General features: G+C 48.9%; 1 protein-coding gene across 1 annotated transcript; it reads left to right on the top strand.

The window, feature by feature from the left end:
* The first annotated feature begins 718 nt into the window (after positions 1-718).
* On the top strand, positions 719-25315 carry MOGAT2 (monoacylglycerol O-acyltransferase 2). The gene is made up of 6 exons (XM_010305508.2): positions 719-846; positions 9555-9733; positions 21418-21622; positions 23094-23268; positions 23425-23624; positions 25139-25315. Exons 1-6 carry the CDS (start codon positions 753-755, stop codon positions 25291-25293), a joined length of 1008 nt encoding a protein of 335 aa, XP_010303810.1. The 5' UTR covers positions 719-752; the 3' UTR covers positions 25294-25315.
* The last annotated feature ends 610 nt before the right edge of the window (positions 25316-25925 follow it).

The raw sequence follows: 25925 nt of genomic DNA, 5'->3' as shown, positions 1-25925 counted from the left end.
CCCAAATTTATGATTTTTTTTTTTCCATCCAGTTGTAGCTCTTTGCATGTGACGAAGCAGAAATACAGAGCATGCACCTGCTTGGAGGCAGAAATGCAAAAGGCAGGTAGTATTTCCCTTCTTGTACATCCACACGAGCATATGCAAGGAAGCACATGGACACTTGTGTGCTCCATACATCCATCCATGCATCCATCCATGCATCCATGTCCTGACAGAGGCGTGTGGCTGTTCGTGTACCCCTGTGCTCAGCAGCGAAACACCCTTGTGTTGTTTGCACACTTGCTTGGCTGAGACTGAAACCCATCCACACCACATCACTTGCAAATACAAGTGTCCTGCCCATGCTTGTCCCTTACTGCCATGCACAGGGTGGTTTGTAGCAGAATGGGGAAAATAAAGCCTGGCTCACACGCACAAACGCCTCATCTTCTCTGCGAACATCCAAATATTGCAAAATTTGAAAAAGACAGGCACTTGAAGGCAGGACTTCCCAGATTTCAGTGGTAAAAGTATGAAATCTTCACCGTCTAACCATGTGGTGAGTCATGTTGGCATAAAGTTGGTGACAACTCCCAGCAGCGTCCCTCTCCTCCCTACATGGGAGGGTGGCTGCGGGCAGTCACCACCGCCACTGTACGTTGCACAATCTTCTATACTGTAAGACTGGGTAAATATTGACAGGCGACTTTGCACTTTGCATTTGCCACTTGCGGAGCTTCCTTCTCCTTTTGAGACGCGCAGAGCCGAAGATGAAGGTTGAGTTTGCTCCGCTCTCTGTGCCAATGCAGAGAAGGCTTCAGACGGCATCGGTGGTTCAATGGGTCTTCAGCTTCCTAGGTCTTGGTAAGAGACATCTCCTTTTCCTTCTGAGAAGCCAGAGCAGCTTTTGCCCCAACCCCTTCTCTCCTCGACCCCAGGGAAGACCTGGGACCGAAGGGAAGTGGCATTAAAGGCATCTTCTGGGAGCCTGCAGTGAATCCCAGGCCATGTTAGCACAAGTGATTAGCAGCAGACGTTGAATTCGCATGTCTCTGTTTGTCTCACTGTAGGAAGAGCGGTGTGGGAAGCTCTGTCTCACTAAAGCAGTTTTGTTGTATGGTTTGGGTTTTGGTTTTTTTTTGTTTGTTTGTTTTGTTTCTTCTCGTCACCCAGTCTGAGCATGGTGGCAGTAGGGAAGTGCACGTCTGCGTGTCTGTGCTTGGGCACGTCTGCTAAACCCATTTTCAGCTTCTCTTGCTCTTTAGGTTTAGTGTTTTCCTGGTCTAAGGTCCTGCCCTGCTCAGCGTTAGCTGTGAGAAATGCCATTCCTGTGCCTGAGGGATAGTACGATGGGAGCAGCATGGGCAACTCTGCTTCGCAACCCTGGGAACAGACACTTCATTTCATGCAGATGCCCCTGCACAACCCAAAAGGGCATTTTACCAGTAAAACCCAAGCAGGTTGGGGAAGAAACACATTAACAAACTGGGACCCTGACTCACTACTGTGTGGAGAGCATCAGGTGCTGATGGAAATGAGGGACATGCAGTTTTGGATAGGATAGGATAGGATAGGATAGGATAGGATAGGATAGGATAGGATAGGATAGGATAGGATAGGATAGGATAGGATACACCGGGAAATAAGGAGATAGAAGAGCCAGAGGCAAGTTATCAGAGAGTCCAAACTGTCTGGAGAGATTTAGATCCCATCAGGAGCCAAGCTGGAAGGTGACATCCCAGAGTTTCCCATTGCCATGCCAATTCTTAATCTCAGATGGGATCTGTGTAAAGCTTCTGCTTTACTGTGGCAGGATGGTTGCTGACTAGCCTCAATGCACAGAGGCAGCAGATCTTTGTGTATATACAGGTCTTGGCACACAAGCATTTCCGAAACAGTACCTGCAAAGGAAGCATAGGCTATGCTTCAGAGCCTCATGAAGTTTTGGAGATGGCTCCATCCAAACTCTGCTACAGACCAGGGGCTGAATGGCCACCTCCACACCAGTATCTGATGTACCGGAGCACTGGGCCATGCTGGTCCAGACCGTGTAGTTGTTTGCGTGCTTCTTGGCATAGGTTTGGCCCATACTAAGTAACACTCATCCAAATGACACGTTGGCAAGGTTTGGACAATGGCAGAGGCCAGGGACCATTGCTGGTAGCCAGGATGGCTGAGGCTGCCCTTCATTGGAAGAGAAGAGAATTAGCAACATGGACATTACTGGGCAATGCTGTTCACACACTGGGTGAGCAAATGGGCTCTGCTGAGTTGCTTTGGAGAGGCGTAACCAGTGTGGCGTCTTGGGTTGCTCTGGGGCAAGCTGGAGGACATCCCTCTCCAGATGTAGGGGAAATCTCGGTGTGGCAGTGGGGGCATGACCAGCTGAGCTGTCACAAAACATGGTTATGGCATGGCAGAGCGCAGGGCACTTGGTGCCATCCTGTACTTGCGTTATAAACTCTGGGGCACTTCTAGTGCAGAAGAGATCCCAGATGTGATCAACCTTCCCCTGCACACTGGAGACCACCTTGCAGGAGGAGACATGGGTGTTGTTAGCAGCGCAGGGGAAGGGAGAGCTGGGAAAAGCCATGCAGCCCTGGCCCCAGCCAGCCAGCCAGGGACATTTTATCATGAATCATAGAATAAATCACAGACCACCTTGGGTTGGAAGGGACCCCAAAGCCCATCTAGTTCCAACCCCCTGCCATGGGCAGGGACACCCTCCACTAGCCCAGGTTGCCCAAAGCCCCATCCAACCTGGCCTTCAACACTGCCAGGGAGCCAGGGGCAGCCACAGCTTCTCAGGGCAACCTGTGCCAGGGCCTCAGCACCCTCACAGGGAAGGATTTCTGCCTCCCATCTCATCTCCATCTCCCCTCCTGCAGCTTCAGGCCATTCCCCTTGGCCTGTCACTCCCTGCCCTTGGCACCAGCCCCTCTCCAGCTTTCCTGGAGCCCCTGCAGGGACTGGAAGGGGCTCTAAGGTCTCCCCGCAGCCTTCTCTTCTCCAGGCTGAACAAGCCCAACTCTCTCAGCCTGTCTCCAGAGCAGAGGTGCTCCAGCCCTCGCATCATCTCTGTGGCCCTTCGTGGCCCTATCTTTTGGGGTGCTCTGTAGCTCCCTCTCTGCCCCTGCACCTGGATTTCCTTCCATGGTGCCTGGATGGGATGGGGGTGTGATGTTAACAAGGGATACAACACATCCCCATTCCCAGCATGAATACAGCTGGGACTTAAGAAGCTTTAACGGTATTTTCCAGCAAAACAACTTCCACTGCAGGTTTTACCCTTCTTGGTATTGGGTTCAAGCTGGCACTTGACCTTTCAGTGATGGAAATGACTGCTGGAGCCACTTGAAAGCCAGAAAATGGTCAGGAGGGAGGAAACCTCTGCAGTCGGGGGGTAACGTGGAACTGCTCAAAACGCAGGCTCTGCCTCTGGCAGGGAAATGCAGCTTGCTCTAAATGAAGATGAGATCCAAACCCAGGCCTTCTTCATGGCCAGCCTTCCAGAAATTACTGTCTTACCCTGGAACAGTTTGATTTTGCGTGTTGGTTTTTTTTTTTTTTTGTGCGATACAATCTGAAACCAAATGCAGTTAAGAAATGTTGTAGGAGAGGTATTAGAAAGGTGAGAACCAAACCTTGTGGAGCGATTCCAGCTGGTTTGATTCATTTTACAAAGTTTCTTTAAGCCTGGATCTTTCCACCCAAAACCTCCCAATTTAACAACCGCAAAAGCTTGGTACTAAAGGGATACCCTTAATTTCATCCCATGAGCTGCCAAACGGTCCATGCCACACTCAGTTATAACCCTCAGGCACAGAGATCAGACCTTCTGTGGGCAGGATTAGGCCACCGGCTGGTTTTTTCTCTCTGAGACAGGCTTGTACTTCTGCTGCCAGAAAAGGGCTCTCGAAAACACTCGGTCAGCTGCTGCCAGACGTTTGCACAGCCCTTTGGCTGGAGATCCCAGCAGCTGCCGCTCGGCAGCACTGGTTGCAGGCAGCTGTTGCTATGGTTGTGCAAATGCATCCCCCGAGAAGCCAAGGATCGAGTGAGGGGCTCATTCATTCTCCACGGGGCGCTGGATGAGTGCAGCAGCTCGACCCCAGCCCTGGCAGGGAGCTCTGCTGCAGCATCTCTCGCAACGGGCAGGCATTGTCCAGGCTGCCGGTTTTCTTGAGGATGCTCCTGGCAAGGGCACCGAGACAAAAGGTGCCGTTTGCTTCAGATGCTGGCAGCTGCTGGAAGGAGAGTGCCCGGTGCAAGGATGGGATGCAGGGCATGGAATGGGGACCCCATTGCCTCCCCACTGCGGGATCCCAGTCCTGACCAGTGCCCTCTCCTAATGCAGCACAGCCAGGCTTCTGCATGGCACTCAGCCATGGAAATCAGCAAGCTGGTGCCCAAACCTGCTGCACCGCTTCCCGCTGCCTCCCTGATTCCCATCTCCATGGACTTGGGCATGGGCATCCATCCAGACACAGCATGCAGAAGCATTAGTGTAAGGCTGAACCCATGCAAACAAACCCAGGGCAGGGTCAGGAGACCTGTGCACGCCGCCTCGGCAGATCCAGCATACAACACCCAGCCTTTGAACCCGTTCAATCAGCAGGGTTGGCTCAAAGGGCACGTGGTGCCAGCGGGAGTCAGGCCCCCTTGACAGCTGAGCGTAGTCCACAGCCCAGGACAGCCTGGCCAGGCTTGGCTGTGCCAAGGGGTACAGGATCTGTGCAGGCTGTCACTGTCAGGGGCTCTAGGCTGGCACTGGGGACCTCAGCAATGTGCATCTTGAAACACTCCTGACAAGTGCAATATGAATCTGACCCACTCTGGGGCCACTGCGATGCCAAAAATCTCTTTCCAAATGGTGCTGATTTTCCTGTTTCGGGCTGAATGAGCAAATGTTGGGTTAGCAGCAATCCTGGGCCCAGCAGCACTTAGACATGACATGGTCCCTGTTTTGACTTGACCAGAAAAGTCCTCCATGTGCTTCTAGCCTGTGGCTCACTTGGGGCCCATGGCATATACGTGTGTGTTGTCTGTGATATGCCCATGTTTTCATCCAGGGAGGGACTTGCAGCTCACAACAAAACCACTTAATGCAAGATACCCACCAAAAAATGCTTCATTTTAGCTCTGAGCTTCTTTGAGGGAGTCCAGCCCAGGAAACCACTTGGCCTGTGGGGAGATCGAAGAAAGCCATCACATCCACATGGATGTGTCTTCTCTTTACTGACTCCCATACAGCCATGGAGATGTGAGATGCTGGGTCCTGGATCATGAAGAGCTGCTTCAGGAGCACCCTTGGTCAACAGGCTGGGTACAGATCTTTGTGGTCCTGCAGTCCAGGAATGTCCCACGACTGCTTAACCCAGAGCCATACCTCACCACAAACAACCACAGACAAACCTCCTGGCATATGACCTGAACAGAAAGTGTAAAATTTAGGGTCTGTAAGGATCTTTCCTTCTTTTCAAGGATACTTTGGTTTTGGTGTTAGTTTGAAGGGGTCTCTCTTCACTTTCCATGGCAGAGTAGACACTGCAGCAGCTAATCTCAGCCTAGGATTGTCTGGCCATTTTCAGATAACTGAACTGAACTGATGTGATTGCAAAGACATGCATGATGCCCTTAGACATCCTCTTGCAGCCCATGGTGATATCAGCCTTGGAAGGGCTCTGCGTAAGGGCTTAAGCCATTTTATAACAATTTCGCACGTGCAGTTGGACTACCTCGCAAGAGTCCAGACCTGCAGAGGGAGGAGATGAGGATCACGTCTGTTTGCAACCGCAACTCCAAACCTGCCTGTTCCTCCTGAGTGTGCAACCACAGCTTGAGAGATTGCAGCCTGAGACTGGGAATGAAGGGATTTATGGGGGCAGAAAGGTGGAGAGTAGATACTGTAGTGATGCTATGGCTGAGCCATGTTATAACTACATCTCATTGCCATTTCTGTGCCTAATCATCTGCATTCCACATCCTCACCAGAGAGCTTGCTCCCATGGAGAGCTTGATCAAGCTGGGGATTGGAAATAGATGGTCTTCAAGGTCCCTTTCAACCCAAACCATTCTATGATTCTAAGCTGGAGAGCTTGTCTGGCTTTGCAGGGCCCTGGCAGCCGATGGGGTTCAAAGATGGGTTTCTAATGAACTGGCGATTTGTAGGTTTCCCCCATCTCCATCATGAGGCAGACTGTCATCTCTTCCAGCAACATTTCTGAGACCCAACAGCCCTTTGTGGGTTGCTCTGTGGGCACAGCGGGTTGTATGTAGGCTGGAGTTTGGCCCCAGGAGGGAGATATCTGCTGAGGTTCCTTGGCCAAGAGCCGAATGCTGTGTTCATGATAGCCTTTAAAGTGTTTGCCTGGCCAGTAGCCCAGAAAACGACAGTTGTTTGTAAGAAAGCAGATGCTGAGGGAAATATGGCTCTCATCTGGGCAGCTCTGAAGTGGTCCCCAGTCCAGGGAGGGACAGACAAGAAACCCTCATCATTCCTCATTTTCCTTTTGGGATTCCCCTCAAGGGAAGAAAGCAATGATTATGGGGATCAGCCTCACAACAAGCAAATATTCCTGTTTGCCACCCATCCCTTCTGCCCTGTCCTGCAGAAAAGAAGCAGAAGGAGCAAGGACATGGCTTTAGGTTGTCCTTGCTGCTCTGCCTCTGGGACACGACCCATGGAGGGAGGGGAGTGTGTGTTCCCCTCCAGCGTGGATGCAGGAAAGAATCGGGATTTACAGGAATAGAAATAGATCTTGGCTCCTGGTGCACAGTCCTTCTCTGTAGCCCTTAGCTCAAGTGGATACAGGATTTGGCCCTTTCTTGGGTGGAATGTTGTTTTTCAGTGGCTTGGAGAACAAGGACACTCTGAGATATGAAGAGTCACTAACCTAAAAGAGGCTGGATTGGTGCTGGTGAAGGGACCCTGGAGCCAGGCTGAAGAGCATGAAGTCCCAGGCAGTGGGGCTGGTGGTAGACCAAGCCTGGGGACCTGACATGGCTTTCAGGAACCAGCAGTACAGCTCCGTGGCAAATATCTTGCCACTGGTGGTCCAGAAAGTCTTGGTGTCTAACCGATGGGATTGCACCACCTCTGCAATGTTTTTAATAAAGAATTTAAGGACATGACACAAAGACGTCTGCAAGAAAGTTGAAAGGGGGACAGCAATCTCCCTTGATCCAAGCAGCTACGATGACACCCTCTTGCACACCAGGCAGCGGTACAGAGTGCCCCCTTCTCGCCAAAATACAGCCCATAAATAATCATGCATCTGCCTAAGGCTAGGATTGCTTTGGATGCAGACAATAGGATTTAACTGTACATTTTCTGGAACTTTCCTGTCTCTTTGGTCCCATCCACAGCAACTTTCAGACTGAGGGTCCATTCTGGGACAGGAATGGGCTCCTTTTCCATGGCACCCAGGACACTGTAAGATTTTACAAGCACACACACACCAAAAAAAAAAAAAAAAAAAAATCTTAAGATTGAGTGAAGGTCACTGTGTGCAAATTCTGCCTTGCAAAGAAAAAGTTGAATTGCAAATGAATCGAGGGAGAAATTAATAATTATATAATTGCAAGATAAAGCCTCACTTGGATGATAAGTGCATGGATTTGGACCAGAACAACTCCTTCATTTTGCAGAATGTACTTTGAGCTTTGCACGGTATGATAAAGAGAATTAGGCATTGCACAGTTTCACAGCAGACCTGATGACCTGGCTCCCAGGTGCAGTAAAATTGCAACCTCCGCGCTGTTCCTCAAGCGGTGTTTATGTGTCATGTGGACCCTGGAGCTTTGTTTCATGCTGCGTGCTATTCTCCTCAAGAGTTATAAAGACTGCGTCTGTGGCATTTGAAAGGAGTGGTGCCAGGAAGGAGCAGTGGTTCGTTCTGACCTGGAGGATGCCTCTGCAGAGGGCTGAGGTGTTTCCCCATGCACTGCCTACCCAGATGCCTGCCACAGTGTCTCTGCCTATATGAGGACATAAGATGTCATTTCAGCTTTAAGGAGACTTAGGATCCTGCTAGGTTATTGCTTTTTCCCCCCCCATAGGAATTATCAGTACATCATGCGAGTGTTTCAAAAAGGAGCAGGGATTTCTTTTTACATGCAGAGCTCTGGGATCAGGGTGACTTATCACCAAAAACCAGAACAAAACAAAAAAACCTACAAACCAGACCTACTTATCTATCCTTAAGTAAAAGCAAACAGGAGGTACAAGGAGATCTTAACCAAGAGCATCGTATACCTCTTCTCTGATAGGCCTTAGCTGAGATGAGCTGGAGGGGGCAGGAGCCAGGTGACTCCCAAAGATGAAAATCCATCTCTCAGAGGATGAGGGCATGGATGCATCTATCTCACAGCTGAGGCTGAAGCTGAACAGGGCATCACCATCCTCATGTCCTTCAGCCCTGGGTGCCAGATCTGTGATGAAGACCCAGAAAAGAACAACATATACAACCCACCACACATGATGTAACCCATGATCTGGGGAAGGCAAAGGGTTTGGATGAATGGGGGGTTTTTTTAGCTCAATCTCCCCCTTCACAGACAACACCAAGACTTCCACAGGGACAAATGGAGAGGACATAGCTCTTCCCAGGCACTTAGGGCATCTGCCTTGCCAGGTGGCATCTTGGTGGCCATCAGCACTTCTCAGTCTCTGTGTAGACAGACAACATTGGGCTTGGGTGGGATCCGATGTACCAAGTGACTTTTCTTCTTTTGTTCCCATGCAAAAACACAGGGCATGAGGGAGGTGGGAGGTAGAGGGCAAAGCTGAGCACTGACTGGAAGCAGCTCAGAAAAGTCTTTAATGACTTGGGAAAGTCCCAAGTCATTAAAGTCTTAGAGAATGAAATAGACCATTCTTATAAAATCTGTGATGATGCCGAGTTGAAAGGACTGAAAATCCTCCAGAGGCCAGGATTAGAGTTGAGAGTGAACCTGAGAAGTGGAGGAAAAGGTCCAAAATCAATAAGAAAAAAACTCAATAAAGAGTAAAATCTTATCTATGGGAAGATAAAAAATTAAAAATCCAAGACACAATTAAAATGGGGAATTGATAGCTCAGGACAAAGCTATTGGGGACTGTACAGACAGGGCGTAGTGCCTCGCTTCGCTGCCATTGCAAAATGCCAGGTGTCATCGGGGAGTATTAACAGGAGTTTTGGGGTAAAACATGGGCATCGTCATTGCAGAGATCAGACTGACTCCAGAGAAAAGCCAGACAGCAAAGAGATAGAGATCTGATCCGTGAGAACCCTCTGAATGCAGTGAGGTCCATCAGCCTTGTGAGAAGAAGGGAACACAGTGGTCTTTGGAGAAATAGGTGGTTGCTGCAAGGATGGTGTTTGGTTGCTCTCCAGGTTCCCAGGGCAGATAGGAAAGAAACCATCTCTTTACCTCAAAGGTGCCTTCACACTGATAAAATAATTCAGCAACAAGCCCAGCGAAGGCTTGGGCTCCATCCCAGGTCCAAACAGAGTTCCTTCAGGTGAATGATTTCTCCCGCAAAGTCCACCTAACCCAACCGCCAACTCACTGGCTGGCTTTTCTCTCAGCACAGTGCTGCATAGCTGCCTTCATCGCCCTCTTCTTCACCCGTTTTTGGCTGGTCAGTGCCCTCTACGCTGCATGGTGGTTCATAGACAGGGAAAAACCCCGCAAAGGTGGGAGACGGATCCATTGCCTCCGGAACAGCGTCGTCTGGCAGTACATGAGGGATTATTTCCCCATCACGGTAAGTCTCACTGATTCCATCGGCTCTTAGGAGATTCAGGGACCAACTTCATTCTTCGTGTTTGGAGGCGAGTCTGGGGTCAGCAGTCATGGCATGGGGTGCTTGGAGGTCGGTGTTGAAGGATTGTCTTCCCAGCTCCCGGATTACTGCATGACCCAGAAAAAATGTAGACCACCATTTTCACAACCACATCCTTTAACCATCTACATTTACGCATCCATTTCACCTCGTTTCATTCCAGCAGTTAGGGAAATCTCCCCTTGCCTGTTTCCCACGTGTATATTGTGACACTCCTGCTCTTCGGGTTGCTCGGCATTTACCCAGTGGACATAGGGCCAAGTTTTGACCAAAATCCAAGAGGTCCTGGTGCCCTGCAAGGTCAGCATCCCCTTCTACTGGGGAAGAGGCTGAATGGGTAAAGCTGGGTGTGCACTGGGCAGTCTCACAGAGTTGCTGTTCTGCTGAAAGGGACTTCTGTGACATTTCCAGATTTATTTTAATGCATGTGGTAGGCCTTTGCCCTTACTCTTATCCCCTTGGCATGACATGAACACATGGACCAGCACGAAGTCCTGCCTCAGAGCCGTCACAAGTCAGTACAAATCTGAGCAATGAAGCAGAAGAGTTCATGGGCTGCGCAAGGGAGTGAGTTTCTAGGGTAGACCAAGCCATGGCAATTTGTAAGATAAGTCATGTAATGAAACATTGCCTGTTGAGGGAACTCAGATGGGATGTGGACAGCTGTGCCTCATGGTTAGAGACAACCTGGAGCTAGGAGCTGGGTGCTGCGATCAGGGTAGAATGAAGTGGGGAGCCCAAGCAGCCACAGGACTCATTAGCCAAAACGAAAACCAAGAGTCCAGGCTGACAGTCCATCCCGCATAGAGTAGGGCCTGGGATAAGGATGAGCGGGAGTGGGAGCAAAACGAAGACCACAGTTGACATGCCCAAAGTCACCCATCAGGTTTGCTGCTCAACCAGAAGCAAGAGCCAGCTCTTTTAAATCCTAGTCCTTCATTTCAACAGTACGATGTGAGGCTTCTTTCTTCAGCTTGTCATCTTCAGCAGATCCCCAATAAAACACACCCAAAATTTTCAAGATCCTGGAGTATGGACTGCAAGATTGGTGCAGAAGGATATTAATTTAGGGCAGAAGTCAGAGCTGGACAAAAAATGAGAAAATGAGGTCTGTCTGGATCTCTTCCACCATTTCTGAGTAGATCATATGCATACTTGTGTTAAAACAACTCAGGTGGGTATATCTGCCTCTAAAATTATCGTGCCTAAAATGTATCTTCTGAAGTCACATCATCCCCTTTTGCAGGCCACAGCTCAGTACAATATTGACCCTAGCGCTGCAAGTAAAGCAGGGGCTTTGCCAAGCCACAGCCTTCTTACACAGATAGTGTAACATTGCTCCTTTTCATCAGAGTGGAAACATCACTTGATATCAAGACAAAGTGCATTAGTCCAGAAAAGCAACACCATGGTTATACTTAGATCTGCCTGTAAAGGCACCACCTCCAGGATACTCCAAAAGCAAATGTTGCCCAAGGAAAATCAGAGATTTTCGTTTTCCTCTGATTTTTCCCTATCCTCATTTCAATTTTCTTCTCATCCCCAATGTGCCTCTTGGGTTGGTGAAGGTGGAGGAGCAAAGGGCAGTGTTGTCTGTGACTGTGGTTAGTGGCGTACGGCACTGTGCAAGCTGCAATCGCCTCTCACAGGACCTGGGTGCAACTGGTAGAGACAGATGTGCGGGGTTCAACCAGACCATCACCCTTCCTTTCCACTGTTGTGGAAAATTCAAGTAAATGCACTTAATTTGTGCTGGAAGCTGGCATACACTAGCAAACTTCCCATGTCGCAGCTGGGTGAACTGCAGCTCCAAGTTGCCTCTCTACAAAACCATCATAGAATCATAGAATCATTTAGGTTGGAAAAGAACTTTAAGATCACCAAGTCCAACCGTTAACCCAGCACTGCCAAGGCCACCACTAAACCATGTCCCCAAGCACCACATCTACACGGCTTTTAAATCCCTCCAGGGATGGGGACTCCACCACTTCCCTGGGCAGCCTCTTCCAGTGACTGACAACCCTTGCCGTGAAGAAATATTTCCTGATCTCCAACCTCAACCTCCCCTGGCACAACTGGAGGCCCTTTCCTCTTGTCCTGGCCATCAGAGTAAGTCCACCTTGTGTGCATCCTAGTGCCATTGAGTTTCTTTGCTCAAAGGCATGGCACAAAATGATGCAGAGGACCCGCAGTGAGTTATTTTATGTCTAATCTCTGAGCTTAACTTGTGATTTAAGGGCTTCTGGATGAGATTCAAAGCAAGGCCCCCAAAAGGTATGTCGTAGTCTTCAGGGGAAGGATGGGAACACATCCCAGGAAAGCTTGTGGTGAGTTTTACCAGAAGGGACAGGTAATATTTTATGACATTTAATAGGAAACGCCAAGTGGGTTCCAATAAATTATTCTCAAGGTTGCCTTAGAAAATGCTGGAATCGCTATGAGCTATTTATGTGGCTGTAACGATTCTATGCAATATACATTCTGTAAATTATTTGTGGCCATAAGCTGCCACTTGGGCAATGTCGGACCAACCTCTCTGCTAAAACATAACTTCTAGCTAAACCCAGCGATACTTCTTCTCCTGTCCCTTTGTAAGGACATGGACACCTCCCCCTGGGTGCCACATTGTCCATCTGTCCTTCCCTGCCTGGGTATCACTTCCAGGCAAGGAGGACCTGGCAGGAGGACCAGTAAGACCAGTAGAGGGAGCATGGCTACTGGGTTTGGCTGCAGCTCTCTGGGTGATGCAGGGAGGCTTTGGTGGATCCTTTCTCCCCACTGGTCTGGGAGAAGTCAGAGGGGGGCTCTGCAAAAGGACAGCATGTAATAAAAAGGGTATTATAATCAAGCAATCGCATAATATTATTTCCCAAAACCACTGTCTCAGTCTTCCATGCTTTGTTTGCTCAAGGAATTAGCTAAAATATAGGGTTTAACAGCCCTTGTTGAATGTACCTGCTACCTGTACAGGAGCATGGGAAAATGCTTGGCATCCCCGGCATCCCCAACATCCCGCAGCAAGGAGCTCCCCAGATGAACCACACAGTGTGAAGAGTTCCCTGCTCCCTGATTATTGCACTGGAACCTCCCTGCTTAGCCCATGTAAATCCTGTCCCACCTATCCATGCCACTCCTGGTTTTATACTCTATTATATCCCTCATCTCCCAGTTTTTCCCCACCTAAAACCCCCAAATATACTTGCTTCCTTGCACAGAAGGCATTTCACTTCATACCGCCGAGCATGAGCTGATTTGTTCCTAGCAGCGTGGAAGTTAAGCATTGTAAATATTGCTTTGACCACCCTGCACACCGCTTTCATGATGAACTAAGCTGAGCTTTTCGTGTGAACACGCACAGCTGGATGCTCCCGTAGACCTCTCGCTTGCCCAAAGCTCCAGCCAGAACAGGGGCACAAGGGGAATGGGATTTTTTGGGAGACAGACAGGGTGAGCACCCAGCACCCTGGGCCGTATCTTTGTGTAGATTGAGTTCATTTAGCCCTGGAGGATTAGGCATTCTGGGAAGATTAAATGTGGCTCCTAATCCTCCCAGATCCCAGCAGCAAACTTAGCATGGCCAAGCATCAGTGTTTGGAGGCAGGAAGAGCTACTGTTATTTTTATTGTAGGAAGTGGCTTTAAATACTGCTTTTAAAGGATCCCTGGGCATGTTTGCAGCTGTGGAAGCAAAGAGAGGTTGGGATGAGCATCTGTTTTCTGGGGATCTGGGCAGCGTGAATTTGCACTTTGCTGCAGCGAGCGTCTGGCACGTGGGAGCGTGTAGGCTCCGGCTGTGCCTCCACAGCGTGTGCAAGGAGCACCCCCTGCCGATACCACCCTTGCACAAGTACCACCTGAACACTTGGGTTTTTTTCCCATTGGAGCTGATATATTTTATTTAGGGATTTGGGAGTTTGAGGGTCAGGCAGGACCTGAATGTGTTGGGGTGATTTTAAAAGGGGGATGAGAAAAAAGGACTGAGGATCCAAGGCTCAGGAAAGTTATTTCTGCTTCATCCACCTGTATTTTAACCCTGTTCTAGTCCTTCTTTTTTATACACCCTCATGATGGGCCTGCAATACATGGCTGAGCTAAGCTGGGCCTTAACAGTGGGGAAAATATACCAAAAGGTGTAAAATGAATCTGTTTGGGACTGGCTACAGTTGAACCAGTATCCAGTGATGCCTGCTATTGGTTGATGTTGCCTCCAGAGAGATTTTGGGTACCTTGGACTGCTCTACCTATGCTATTTTCAATAAGCAGTCAATAATCTGCCGCTGCCAGGTCTACTGCCCAAACCCTTATGTCCACTTGCACAGTCCCTTTCCCATCATTTATCAACGTGGCATCTTTATTATGAAGGGTAAACCCAACATTACAATAAAAACAAATTTCTCTATCACATGGCCAAGCAAATGCACATCTTCACTGGTTCTTCTCCCCAGCCCCATCCCCTCCTGCCACTGTAAGACTGCTGTCACCAACCTCCTTCTCACAGCCAAGGTGCTTTGGTAACTTCAGCTGAGGAGCACCATGGATGTGAAGAAGGTGAGGATGGGGGTGAAATGGGGAAAGCATAAGCTTGAAAAAGATCCATCTCTGTCATAGTCCTCAAACAGAAGTCACTGTCTCTTGCTGACTGTAAATTGGGGCTGGATGCTTGGCTTAGACAAGACATTTCACCTTTAAATCATACAACCTGGGTTACAAGTTAAATCTAACAGCAGGAAGCTAAAATTAAGGTCTCAGAGGGACAAATCTTGTCTTCAGGTGCTGTCACCATTCAGAGCAACCCCAGCAGGCACCATCTTACCAGCTTTATTCAGGGCAGTCTGAGAAGCGTTTGCTGTGTGAAGCTCTCCGTGGTCTTCACTGCACTTTTTTCTGCTTGTGAAGAGCCACAGGACATTTCTTACTAGCCTTGGGATTATCTAAGTGCCAGTTGGACCTTATTATCTATAGCAACTGGCAGAGTCCCAACCTCTGTCATTGTGCTTGGGGACTTGTTGGTGTTATAGTTTTTTTATTAGCGTAACTAAAATGAGTTATTGGAGAATCACTTGATCCCTAGGACCTGTGATTTGGGATGGCTCCATCCCACAAACCAGTCATTCTCATAATTGCATAAACCATGACGGGGGTTATTTGAGTGTGTTGTGGTTCTGGGGAAGTACAAGGCATTGCAGAGAGGGGACAGGTCAAGTTCATGTGAACCAAACCCTGACAGGAATGTTTTCTTTCTTCTCATAGAAGAATGGTATTATTTGTAGCTGGGAATTTTGTGTTGTGGCCCATGACGTTAAATATACTTTCTGATTTCCAGCAGTCTTGGCTGTTCACTTTGCTTCCTTCTGTTGGCTGGAGGAGAGAAGAGGGATTTTTAGGGCAAAAGCAAGATATGGCCAAATGGCCCAAAGCCACCTCTCTATCCTTTTCTGAGGAAATTCTCTGTCCAACATCTTGGCCCTCTCTTCTCTGTCCTTGCGTGACCTTAAGTAAGAGAGAGGCCACCACTGAGGTCAGATCCGCCAGACGACTGTGTTCCACCATCTGCACTGCCAAGCAATGTGCTAAGCCACTAGATAATGGAGATCCTACAAGACCCTAAAAGCAGCGTCACACAAAACAAGGGAAGACTCGGGCGTTTTGGAGATGTCATGCTTGCCCAGCTGTGGGTGTGAGGGTGAAGTCGTCCCATCCTAACCCAGTTTAAATCCAGCTGGCTGGTCAAACTCCCCGATACTTGCTGCAAACACAGCTCTGACCTGGCACTGTGGCACCTGGAGAAAACCCCAGTGCCCAAAGCCGTCTTTCCCCAGCTGCTCCTCTCAGACTGTCACCACTGCTGGGACCTAAACCTCATCTTCCTTGGCAGCTGCCGGCTGCACTCAGATATTTGTCCTTCTTTTGGTCTCATATCCAGACACCCTTGGGTGGGCTACCTGCTTTTCTTCTCCTTGGCACACTTCCTCCTTCTTTGGATCTGGCTGGATTTCTGGATTTCTCTGCTGAGTTTCATCCCACAGAGATTCTGTCTGCATGTTTCATCCTGGAAGAGATGCTCTTTGGAGGTGCCTGGGTAGACAGCAAGGGACCTGAAGATTTGCTTAGCACAAAGTTGAAAGGAGGTTTATCCTACTTAAGAGCAGATTAATGAACATAACATCCTTGGAAACAGAGTGTGGGGGCAGAGAAGGATGGAAATACAATAGCAATTCAGTTTGGGAGACTTTAAAAGAAGAAGGCACAAGCTTGCTGACCAGCTTTCCTGACCACATCCTCCTCTGCTCTGCAAATAGCTGCGGGGGTGATGCTGTGCTACTCCCTGTCTCCCACCACATATTCATCTACCCCTAAGGATGCAACGTCATGGCATGTCAGTGCCTTCCCTGACTACATGTCCCCCAGCATGGCAAACAGTGCCCATACTCATCTCTACTTGACTTGATCTAATTCCTCACTTAATGACTTTTTAATCCCTCCAGCCCTGCAAACAATGCTGGCTAGGGGCCTGGATATCATTTCATCTCTAGGGCGTGCTGGACCACCCAGCCCACCAACCCTTTTGACTCAGGGAGAATTTCATTTTCCTCAAGCATTAGTGCAACAGCCTCACACGGGGAATCACCCGTCCTCTCTCTTCTTGTGATTAGGGGCAGGACACACCAGTCCATAAGGGACAACCAGGAAACCCGAACCACATCTTGAGGGGTGAATTAAAGCAGCCTTGTTAAACCAGTGCTGAACTCCTGTGCTGATACAGCCACTCAGAAGGCCTAACTCCAATTAGCTTAATTCCACTCCAAAATTAATTTTTAAAAAAAACCAAAACAAAACAAAACCCAAATGAAGGCCACTTTAATTCCAGCTAAGAGCATCTACTTGGGATTTTAATACAGTTTGACTAATCCAGTTTAAAAGTAATTTGGATTAATGTGCTTGAGATCCTTGCCAGTACATGGGCTCTTGTTAGAGCTCCTGAAATTCTGCGTGTGCATTTCCCTAACAAACAGAGCTGGCAGTGCATGGAGCAGGTCTCACCACATCTCTGCAGGACCTGGGGAACCGGAGCAGGGTTTCACCCATGTCTTGGACCCACATTTGAGTAGATAGAGTAAAGGAGGTGTTCTGCTACAGAGCGATCACTGTGAGCACTGAACAACTGTAGCTGTCATTTGTCCATGAAGGATAAAGTAGGCGTCATCCTTCAAAACACAAATTTAAGTTCATTTGTTGGGAAGGTCAAGATAACCCCAGATCTGGAAGGACTCATAACACCTTTGACAAAGGATCATTACTGCTGTCAGCAGCCAAGAAACAAGCCATCATCCCAACCACGCCAAGGAGAAGCTCAGGGAAGCCAGGAAATCCATGGCTTATTTGGAGAGCACAACCCTGACCTAATAACAGCTCCTTGCCTTTGGACCATAGGTCATACACACTAATTTGGTATCCCTCAGAGAGCCCTGAGATGAGAAACTGCTCTTGTCTTACCAAGAAAAGTTCAAATTGAGCACTTGTCTCACTTGCTGTTTACGCACAGACCAGCTTGGCTGGACCCTTAAGTCCTTTGACAATTATTGAAAATTCAACTCACCCAGAAAGACCAGAGCAGCAGATGCTATCCGGTGGGTGTGGAAACGACAACCTGGCCAAGCCAGGAGGGAGGAGCATCCCACCCCTCTGCACCTCAACCCCAGCTCCGTTAAGCACATCAAGGCTGGAGTGTATGAGAGAGCTGGGCTGTGCGATGTCGGGGATTAGCTTTCCTGGCTGTTTGGGAACAACCTGTGGTACAGAGATTGACCTCTGGCAGGAGGAGGGGAAGAGGCGAATAAACACTGGGAACAGTCCAGATGGGAGGGTCAAGTTTCTGCGTTAAAGAATTTCCAGAAGGAGAAGGGTGGTTTAGAGTCCAGGCACCTGACCTGTGGCGTAAGAGACTTTGCCCAAGTCTCCTCCCTGCTCCAGATTTCCTTCTCAGTCTTGTACAAGCTCTTTGGTTTCTCTGTAAATTGTGGCCAAATCATCCAAATGTGAGCAGACACTGTGACAAAATGGGGACCTTCTCTCTCCTCCTTTGCTTATGCCCTGGAAGGAGCCCAGTTTACAAAACTGAAAGAGGCAAAAAATTCAGCAAAGTCACTAAGATGTGGTCAGTGTTACTGCAGGGGGCAGCTCTTGCAGAAACATTAACCAGATCCACTAACTCTTGAATGACCAGACACCCACCCTCTAGTTGTCCATGGCTTAGAGTAGGGATTCAAAAATCACAGAATCACAGGTTGGTAGGGGTTGGAAGGGACCTCTGGAGATCATCTGCTCCAACCCTCTGTGCTCAAGCAGGGCCACCCAGAGCTGGTTGCCCAGGACTGTGTCTAGATTGGTTTTTTTTCATATCTCCAAGGGTGGAGACTCTACAACCTCTCTGGACAACCTGTGCCAGTGCTCGGTCACCCTCACAGTGAAAAAGTGTTTCCTGATGTTCAGAGAGACGCTCCTGTGTTTCAGTTTGTGCCCATGGCCTCTGGTCCTGGCACTGGGCACCGCTGGGAAGAGCCTGGCCCCATCCTCTTGGCACCCTCCCTGCAGGTACTTATGGACATTGATGAGATCCCCCTGAGCCTTCTCTTCTCCAGGCTGAACTGTCCCAACTCTCTCAGCTTCTCCTCATAGCAGAGATGCTCCAGTCCCTTTATCACCTTCGTGGCCCTTTGCTGACCTCCCTCCACATGCTGGCAATATATCTAATGCAGCCCAGGATACCATTTGCCTTTGCTGTGATGTCTCATTGCTGCATCAACTTCAACTTGGTGTCCACTAGGATCTCCAGGTACTTTTCTGCCAAACTGGGTGGCCCTCAGCGTGTATTGGTGCATGGGATTGATCCTCCCCAAGTGTAGGACCTTGTACTTCTCCTTGCTGAACTTCATGACGTTCCTGTCAGCCAGATACATAGGATGCATAGAGTTGGATACGTAGATCATGGTCAAGCTCCAAAACACATGTGTGGTTTGAAAGGCCAAATCCAGAACCAACAATGGTTGGTAGGACTCGAGACGTTAGTGGCATTGAGGTCACTAGGGATATGAGGAATCATTTACCAGTGACAGATGTGCTATTCAGGGACATCATAAAATACCAGGGGTTGCATTTGGCTTTGTCTGTGGCCAGAATTAGCCTTAAAAACATACAAACAAAAGAGCACCCAGAAAATGATATGATAATGCAGAGCAAGATGAAAAATGCAGTATCTGAAAATAGGTGTGCACTACAACAAATAAAATAAATCACAAGGTGGTATCAATGGAAAGTATCAAGAGCAAATGTGATCAGCCAGAAATAGAACTGGAAAGATTGCTGGTTGGTGGGTGTCCATTCCTTATAAGGGGACATAACCTCCTTCTTCTCTTCCTTCACTTCTTGTCAAGAGATTCATAGAATCACAGAATGTTTTGGGTTGGAAGGGACCTTAAAGATCATCTGGCCTACCCCCCCCCTGCAGTGAGCAGGGACACCCTCCACTAGACCAGGTTGCTCAGAGTCCAGTCCTACCTGACCTGGAATGTTTCCAGGAATGGGGCATCTACCATCTCTCCGGGCAACTTGTTCCAGTGTTTCACCACCCTCAGTGTAAAAAATCTCTTCCTTCTATCTAGTCTGAATGTCCCCTCCTTTAGTTTAAAACCATTACCCCTTGTCCTATCACTACAGACCCTATTCTTCATTCTTTCCTCTCCTGTCCTGTCTCCCCTTTCATTGGGGCGAGCACCAAGGCAGCAGCTGGATGCCTCCTAGGGAGGGTTTTAAGGACGTGAGGTGTCTTAGCACAGGTGAACTCTCCCGTCAAAGCAGTTTGCACAGCTCAGTGGATACCCTGAATTTGGCTTTTCATTACCAAGGAGAGTGGTTTGAGCTTGGGGTGCAACCAGGCGTTGAGCCTGCTGTCAACCCCCCCTCCTTGCCACCCTGCGCACACACAGACGTAGATTTAGTGGTTTCCAACACACCCTGAGCATCTCGCCTCCCTACTTATAAATCACTCAGAGATGAAAGGCTGTTTGGAAGCTGAAGATGAATGCGGCAAACATTGATGCAAGATGAGATTACTCAAAAATGAGCAAATGGTGGCAGGGGCCCTGGGCACTTAGTATTTCAGCCATCTGCCCCTCTTCCCGCCTAGGCACCTCTGCACCCGGGCAGCGGTGGGACTCTTGTTTGTCCGTTCCCCTCATTAAGAGCAGGCGCTTGAATGGGCTCATGTGTACAGTCAACAGTGCCTTAGGACAGATGGGAAATTAGCCCCGGGTATAAGAAAGTAAAATACACCTTTGTGATTAACCTGCGGTTCTGGCTGCTTCTAGGAAAACACATGCACCATTAGCTGCTCCCCGAGTGCGGATGGGATCGGGGTACTCTGAGGGGTGACGCGCTAAAACGCACAGGGCTTTTTTGGTTCTTCTAGAGCACGAGTGCCATGGAGCTGTTTGGAAATTCATGGTGGCTCTGTGATGGCTAACCTTGGAAAATTTCATCCTTCCCTGGTGGTGTGAGCATCCATGGCACCCATGAAAGGGTGCAGAGGCATCAGCGTTCAGCTTTGACTGCTTCTGCCTGTGTTATGCATATACTGGGTGGTGTTGGCATGACAGCGTCTTCTCGGTGGCACAGCTGGAGAGTGGGTTTGTCACACCAGCCCCTCTTCTCTGGGCAGTCCATAACAAGCGTAAATCCAAGAGTCCAAATCCTGGTTGTCCCTTATCTCCCTTTAATCATCCTGTCTTCTGCTGTGGCACCCGTTATCCCATGTATCATCTCCCAGGCTCCAAACCCAGTTTCAGATTGGCCGAGTATTTCAGCTAGCTGCTTAGCCAACCCTCAAGGCTGGACATGTGCTGTATCTGCAATCCGTGCTCTAAATCCATCTCTAAAGGCTGGCCATGGGCATTCCCCCATTCCCTCCTCCCGGTAAAATTGCAACAACCTTGGGCAGACATCCATTGCTCTTTGATGGACTCATAGATTACCTGGGCATCCAACATGGGCAGAACGGCTGGGTTCTTCCAGGCTTTCCCCAGTGGAAAGGAAACCATCAGCTTGTTCTCTGTTAAGACAGGAAAAATCTTGGGTCCACACCATGTTGTTGAGCATGGACACATCCCTGCACCAGGTAGCAGCTTTACATGGATCATTACCAGAGTGATTCTGCCCTCCCTTTGCTGTTCTGGTTGTGGGGTGAAGAGGGGGGATATAATCACCCTTTTGTCACTTTTTAGCTTTGTTTTCCCATAGTAGAAAATTTATTGGAGGACATTTTAAACAAAGTAGGTTCCCAACAGTATCTAGGCCAGCTCAAGACAACATGAGGAACTGTGCCATTGGAAACGTCATTTTGGGCCAATGGGTGGGAGGAGATGGAAATACAGGCAATGACATACATCTCAGTGAAAAATGACTCAGTTGTTCCAGCTGACCTTTTCCAACAGAAGGCACGGTGGGTGCCTTCCCACCAGGAATGCCCTATCCGCTCTCCATAGCCGATGCTCCATCCCCCCAAGGTGACAGCACTAACTCATGCCCCCTTTTTGGTCCCATCCCTGTGTCCAGCTGGTGAAGACGGCGGAGCTGGACCCTAGGCAGAACTACCTGATGGGATTTCATCCCCACGGGGTCCTGGCAGCAGGAGCCTTTATCAATTTCTGCACAGAGGCATCGGGCTTCTCCACGCTTTTCCCGGGTATCACCCCGCACCTGATGATGCTCTCCCTATGGTTTCGCATCCCCTTCTTCAGGGACTACCTGATGAGTGGAGGTAAGCAGGGCAGCAGCACGGGCAAGTGGTGGGATCGTGGGTGAGTCGGATGCTTTTTGAGGGAGCAGAGAGTGAAGACAGGAGGGGGGCTTGAGAAGAGGAGTCAAGGGTCTGTTTGTCCCCATCTGTGGCCAATCTGATCCCATGCATGGACACAGCTACTGGAGATGGCACCCAAAACCTCTCTGAAGTTAAAAATTTCCCTCTTAGCTCTTATCTCTGTCGTTCAACTTCATAGATCGCCTCTGAGCTCAGGGCATCGCTGTGCCAGGCGCTGTGTAAGAGCAAAATGCAGAGCAGACCGTGAGCAGAAATGCTGACACCAGCAGGACAGGGGGGTCCTGTACTTTTCTTCTTTCCATGCAAATAACATTCAGGCTTGAAATTGTAATTGCCACCGAAAGAAGGAGAAAACCTATTTTTCCAAAGCTGCTGCTGCTTGAGGGGAAGCAGCATCCGGGGAGAGAGGATGCAAATAGCAGCTCATGCTGTTGCAAAACCACATGGCAGCAGAACAAAATGAAAAGGAATAGGTAAAAATTAAATGGAGAGAGGAGAAAAGGAGTCCGGAGAGATTTTTGGAGATCGGCAGGAGATGACCTCCATCACTCACCGGTGGGCTTGGGGAATGGCCACTTCTCCAGCTGAATGGGCTCATGTGGTGGGCAGGATTCAATAGACTAAACAAAGGCATCCAGCTCTGCCTGAGATATCCCAGGGCATTCACCACCCTGTTTTCCACAAAAACTCTGGCTCCTGCTGGTGAAAAAATATTTACATGGACAGTGAGGAATCGTAACAGTGAGATATGAGAGAGTTATGACCCAGGAGAAAGAAGGTTTAATTGCTGTAATGTGGGAGTTCAGTGCATAACTCATTTTCAGGTTGATTGAATCCGTTTGCAAAAAGGTTTTAATTTGCAAATTATTTCAGCCCCTGAAACAAGGATTTTTTAAAGAACTGAAAACAGCATTGCTTTGTCATTTCTGAATTAAAGGTTTCTAACTTCTGAAAGTAAATACCAACAACAGACCAAATTTTGCGTTAAATTCCACTTTAAATTAGCAGCATCCACTGAAATTTGCGTGTGTTTTGACCTAAAGCAAATGTTTCACTGCCTCTGGAATGATTCAAGGTTGGACATGGTTTCATCTGACAACAAACCAAAACAGATTTTTCCTGGGGCTTAAGTGCAGCTAGTTCTCAGTTTACTTTTTTCCTGATTTTTTTTTTTCCCCTGTTTCTCACTTCTGGGCCAGACAGCAATTGTATATTCACACAGCAGATCTGTGCATGAACCCAGCACCTTTCAGGTGACCTGGGCTGAGATTGCCAAAGTGTAGGAAAACTCTGAAAATAAAGTGCCTGGCACCCCTCTGGAGCTGGATAATGGGGGGAAAAAACGTGCAGAGCAAACCACAATTGTGTGGCTTTTACAGATGTTCATTTTTTCTTCCTCTCTGACCTCCAGGGCTTGTCTCCTCCGACAAGGAGAGTGCATCCTATGTGCTGCAGAGGCCGGAGGGTGGGAACATGCTGGCCATCATCGTCGGTGGGGCGCAGGAGGCGCTGGATGCCCGGCCGGGATCCTACACCTTGCTGCTGAAGAATAGGAAGGGATTTGTCCGCTTGGCCATCGAGCACGGGTGATGCAGGGGATGGGCCCAAGGGGCACTTGGGGACGGATGCTTCGGTCTGTGGCTGGTTAATGGGGTGTTTCTGCTGGTTTTGGAGAAGGGGGGGAGGTGTTTTGGGGTGGGCTTTGCTAATCATGCCCCTACATTGGGTTTGGCTCCCCACAGCACCCCGCTGGTCCCCGTCTTTTCCTTCGGGGAGAATGACCTCTTCGAGCAGGTGAGGAACCCCAAGGGCTCCTGGCTGCGGCAGCTCCAGCACCGGCTCCAGCAGATCATGGGCATCTCCCTTCCCCTCTTCCACGCGCGAGGCATCTTCCAGTACAGCTTCGGGCTGGTACCCTACCGACGGCCCATCCGCACCGTGGGTAAGTCCTTCCTCGGCACACCAGCACGATGGTGGCCACACACAGCCTGGCCAGAGGGAGGACCAGGGACAATCCCTGGGTTGTGTCATCCTCCTGCTGGGCTGGAGCACCATGCCAGAGAGCACGAGCTGCCGTGAGCTGGAAATGTGCTGGCAAAGGAGCATCCCCAACTGCTCAGGTGTCACACTGGTTTGGGACTCTGGCTTGGTCTTACGATAGAGCCCAGGTCATCTAGGTTGTGCGGGGAAAGCCCCAGAGCAAACATGGCCACCCCATCACACCTTGTGGGATGCAGCCAACCCCAACCCCAGCACAACCTGGTGATACGAACCCCTGTGATAGTGCTGGGTTAAAGCCAATTTCACAAGCACAAGTAGGACAATGCCCAAGCAGTTTGCAGGTTTGCTCAGCACTCAGTGCAGATGGAGCTGCAAACCCCAACCTATTTGCACATGAACAAGGCAAGCCATTTCAACCGCAGACCGTGCCCGTGGGAGATCAAATTTAAAGGAAGTCTTTGGTTTTGAAATAGTTTTGCCTGGTTTCAACAACTCCATGCTTGACCCACCAGCCTGACTGATGCTCTGTGAATTAGTCTAATTAAAGAGGCTGTTTGGAAGGTCAGAGCTCATCCCACTGATTAGGTTTGACAGCCAGCAATTACTTCTAATTGTTTTACAACCTGTTTGGATTGTCTCAATGGTTTTATGAGCTGTGCAGTATCACAAGGGCTCTTCATTAGTCCGATGAGGAGCAGTGTTACACAATGATGAAACCCTCTGCCACTTGACAAACACAATTTGAGTGAGAGGCCAGAGCAAGAGAGGTATCTCATGGGCTTCTCTGTCCCCTGCAAGCAGCTGGTCCTGTTGCTGGTGGCTCTGGGACATGGCAGGGGGCTTCTTCTAGTGCTAGGAATCAAATTAATTAGATTTGCCCTTGAAAAAAGCATGATTTTCTAAAGATGTGGAGGCACTTGTTGCCTCATAAAAATCAGATGCTTCACAGAAGCTTTAATCTGAGCAAAGTGGAAGCACCCCAATCGGTAGTGTATGTATGTAGGTTGTCTTGGGATCCCCCATGCCTCAGTTTCCCCATTTGCAATGCACATTCCCAGGGCCATGTGGAAATAGCTTGGAAAGTTCAACCCAAATGTTAGGATGATGATGTCTTTATCTGCAGCACTTCTGAGATGTTAGGAGCGGCTGTAGGGACTGCGTTGGGATGCAATACTTTTTACTTCAAAGAGCTATAGAGAGGGTCTTTGGCATTAACCAACTTTGCAGATGGGGAAACTGAGGCAAGGAGAGATGTGACCTCTGGAGGTCAGGTTCTGAACTTCTGTTTCTCTACCTCCTTGGCTGTGCTCCCCCCCAAACCCCAGGAGATGACTGCTCATATCCATCCACCCACCGCATCCTTGGAGAGGTGGACTCCAGCTCTGTTCTAAGACATGCAAAGTGTCCAGAGGGACCTGACACTGGCTCCTCCTAATGCCTGCCCTTGTTTTCCAGTTGGAAAGCCAATTCCAGTGCAGAGGAAGCACAGACCCTCCGAGGAAGAAGTTGATCAAGTCCATCAGAAATACCTAAATGAATTGTGCAACCTCTTTGAGGAGCACAAAGCTAAGTATAACATTCCGGAAGACAGACACCTGGAATTTATATAGAGCTCATCAAGCAAGGTGAAACCATGGAGATCATGCTCCAAGTTTTCCCCTATCTCTGGAACTACATCACAACCTCACTTTACTCACATTTAACATACGGTCTATACTGTGTAGGGAGGAGGACTTGACTTTCCCATCATTTGCATGGGTTTAGAGACACACTTTTCATTTTTAGTCCCTGTAGGACACATGAAAGATATAAAGAAGAAGAAAATAAAATATCCCATCTGTGGTCAGCAGTGCTGAAACTCCCCAGCAGAAAAGTCACCCTTCCAGGCTGGCATAGAGGCCAGTTTTTCAAGACATTTCCAGGCAGAGACGAATTATTGAAAGTTTCCTTTGCATTCTTTTCATTCAGAAATGGAACGACGAGCCATAATTTCTGCTGAATGCATACTTTTTAAAAAATATAATTTGTCTACATCAACAAATGGTCATTGTTTGCTTAGTGTTCTGAGTGTCTTTAATTGTTCTGGGCTCTTTTCTCCTCACCTGAAACACAATCAGAAAGGTCATACTCCCAGCATGGTGCTGGGCTCCCTCGGCAGCACCATGATGCTGTACCCCACTGGGGCAAAAGAAATAAAACCATGAGCAAGAGCTCATCCAGAGGATTCCTGGACTCTGAGAGT

Source organism: Balearica regulorum, chromosome 1, assembly GCF_011004875.1.
Source record: "Balearica regulorum gibbericeps isolate bBalReg1 chromosome 1, bBalReg1.pri, whole genome shotgun sequence".
Taxonomy (NCBI): Eukaryota; Metazoa; Chordata; class Aves; order Gruiformes; family Gruidae; genus Balearica; species Balearica regulorum.
The sequence above is the reverse complement of the archived record's forward strand: the minus strand, read 5'-3'. Positions and strand labels throughout refer to the sequence as shown.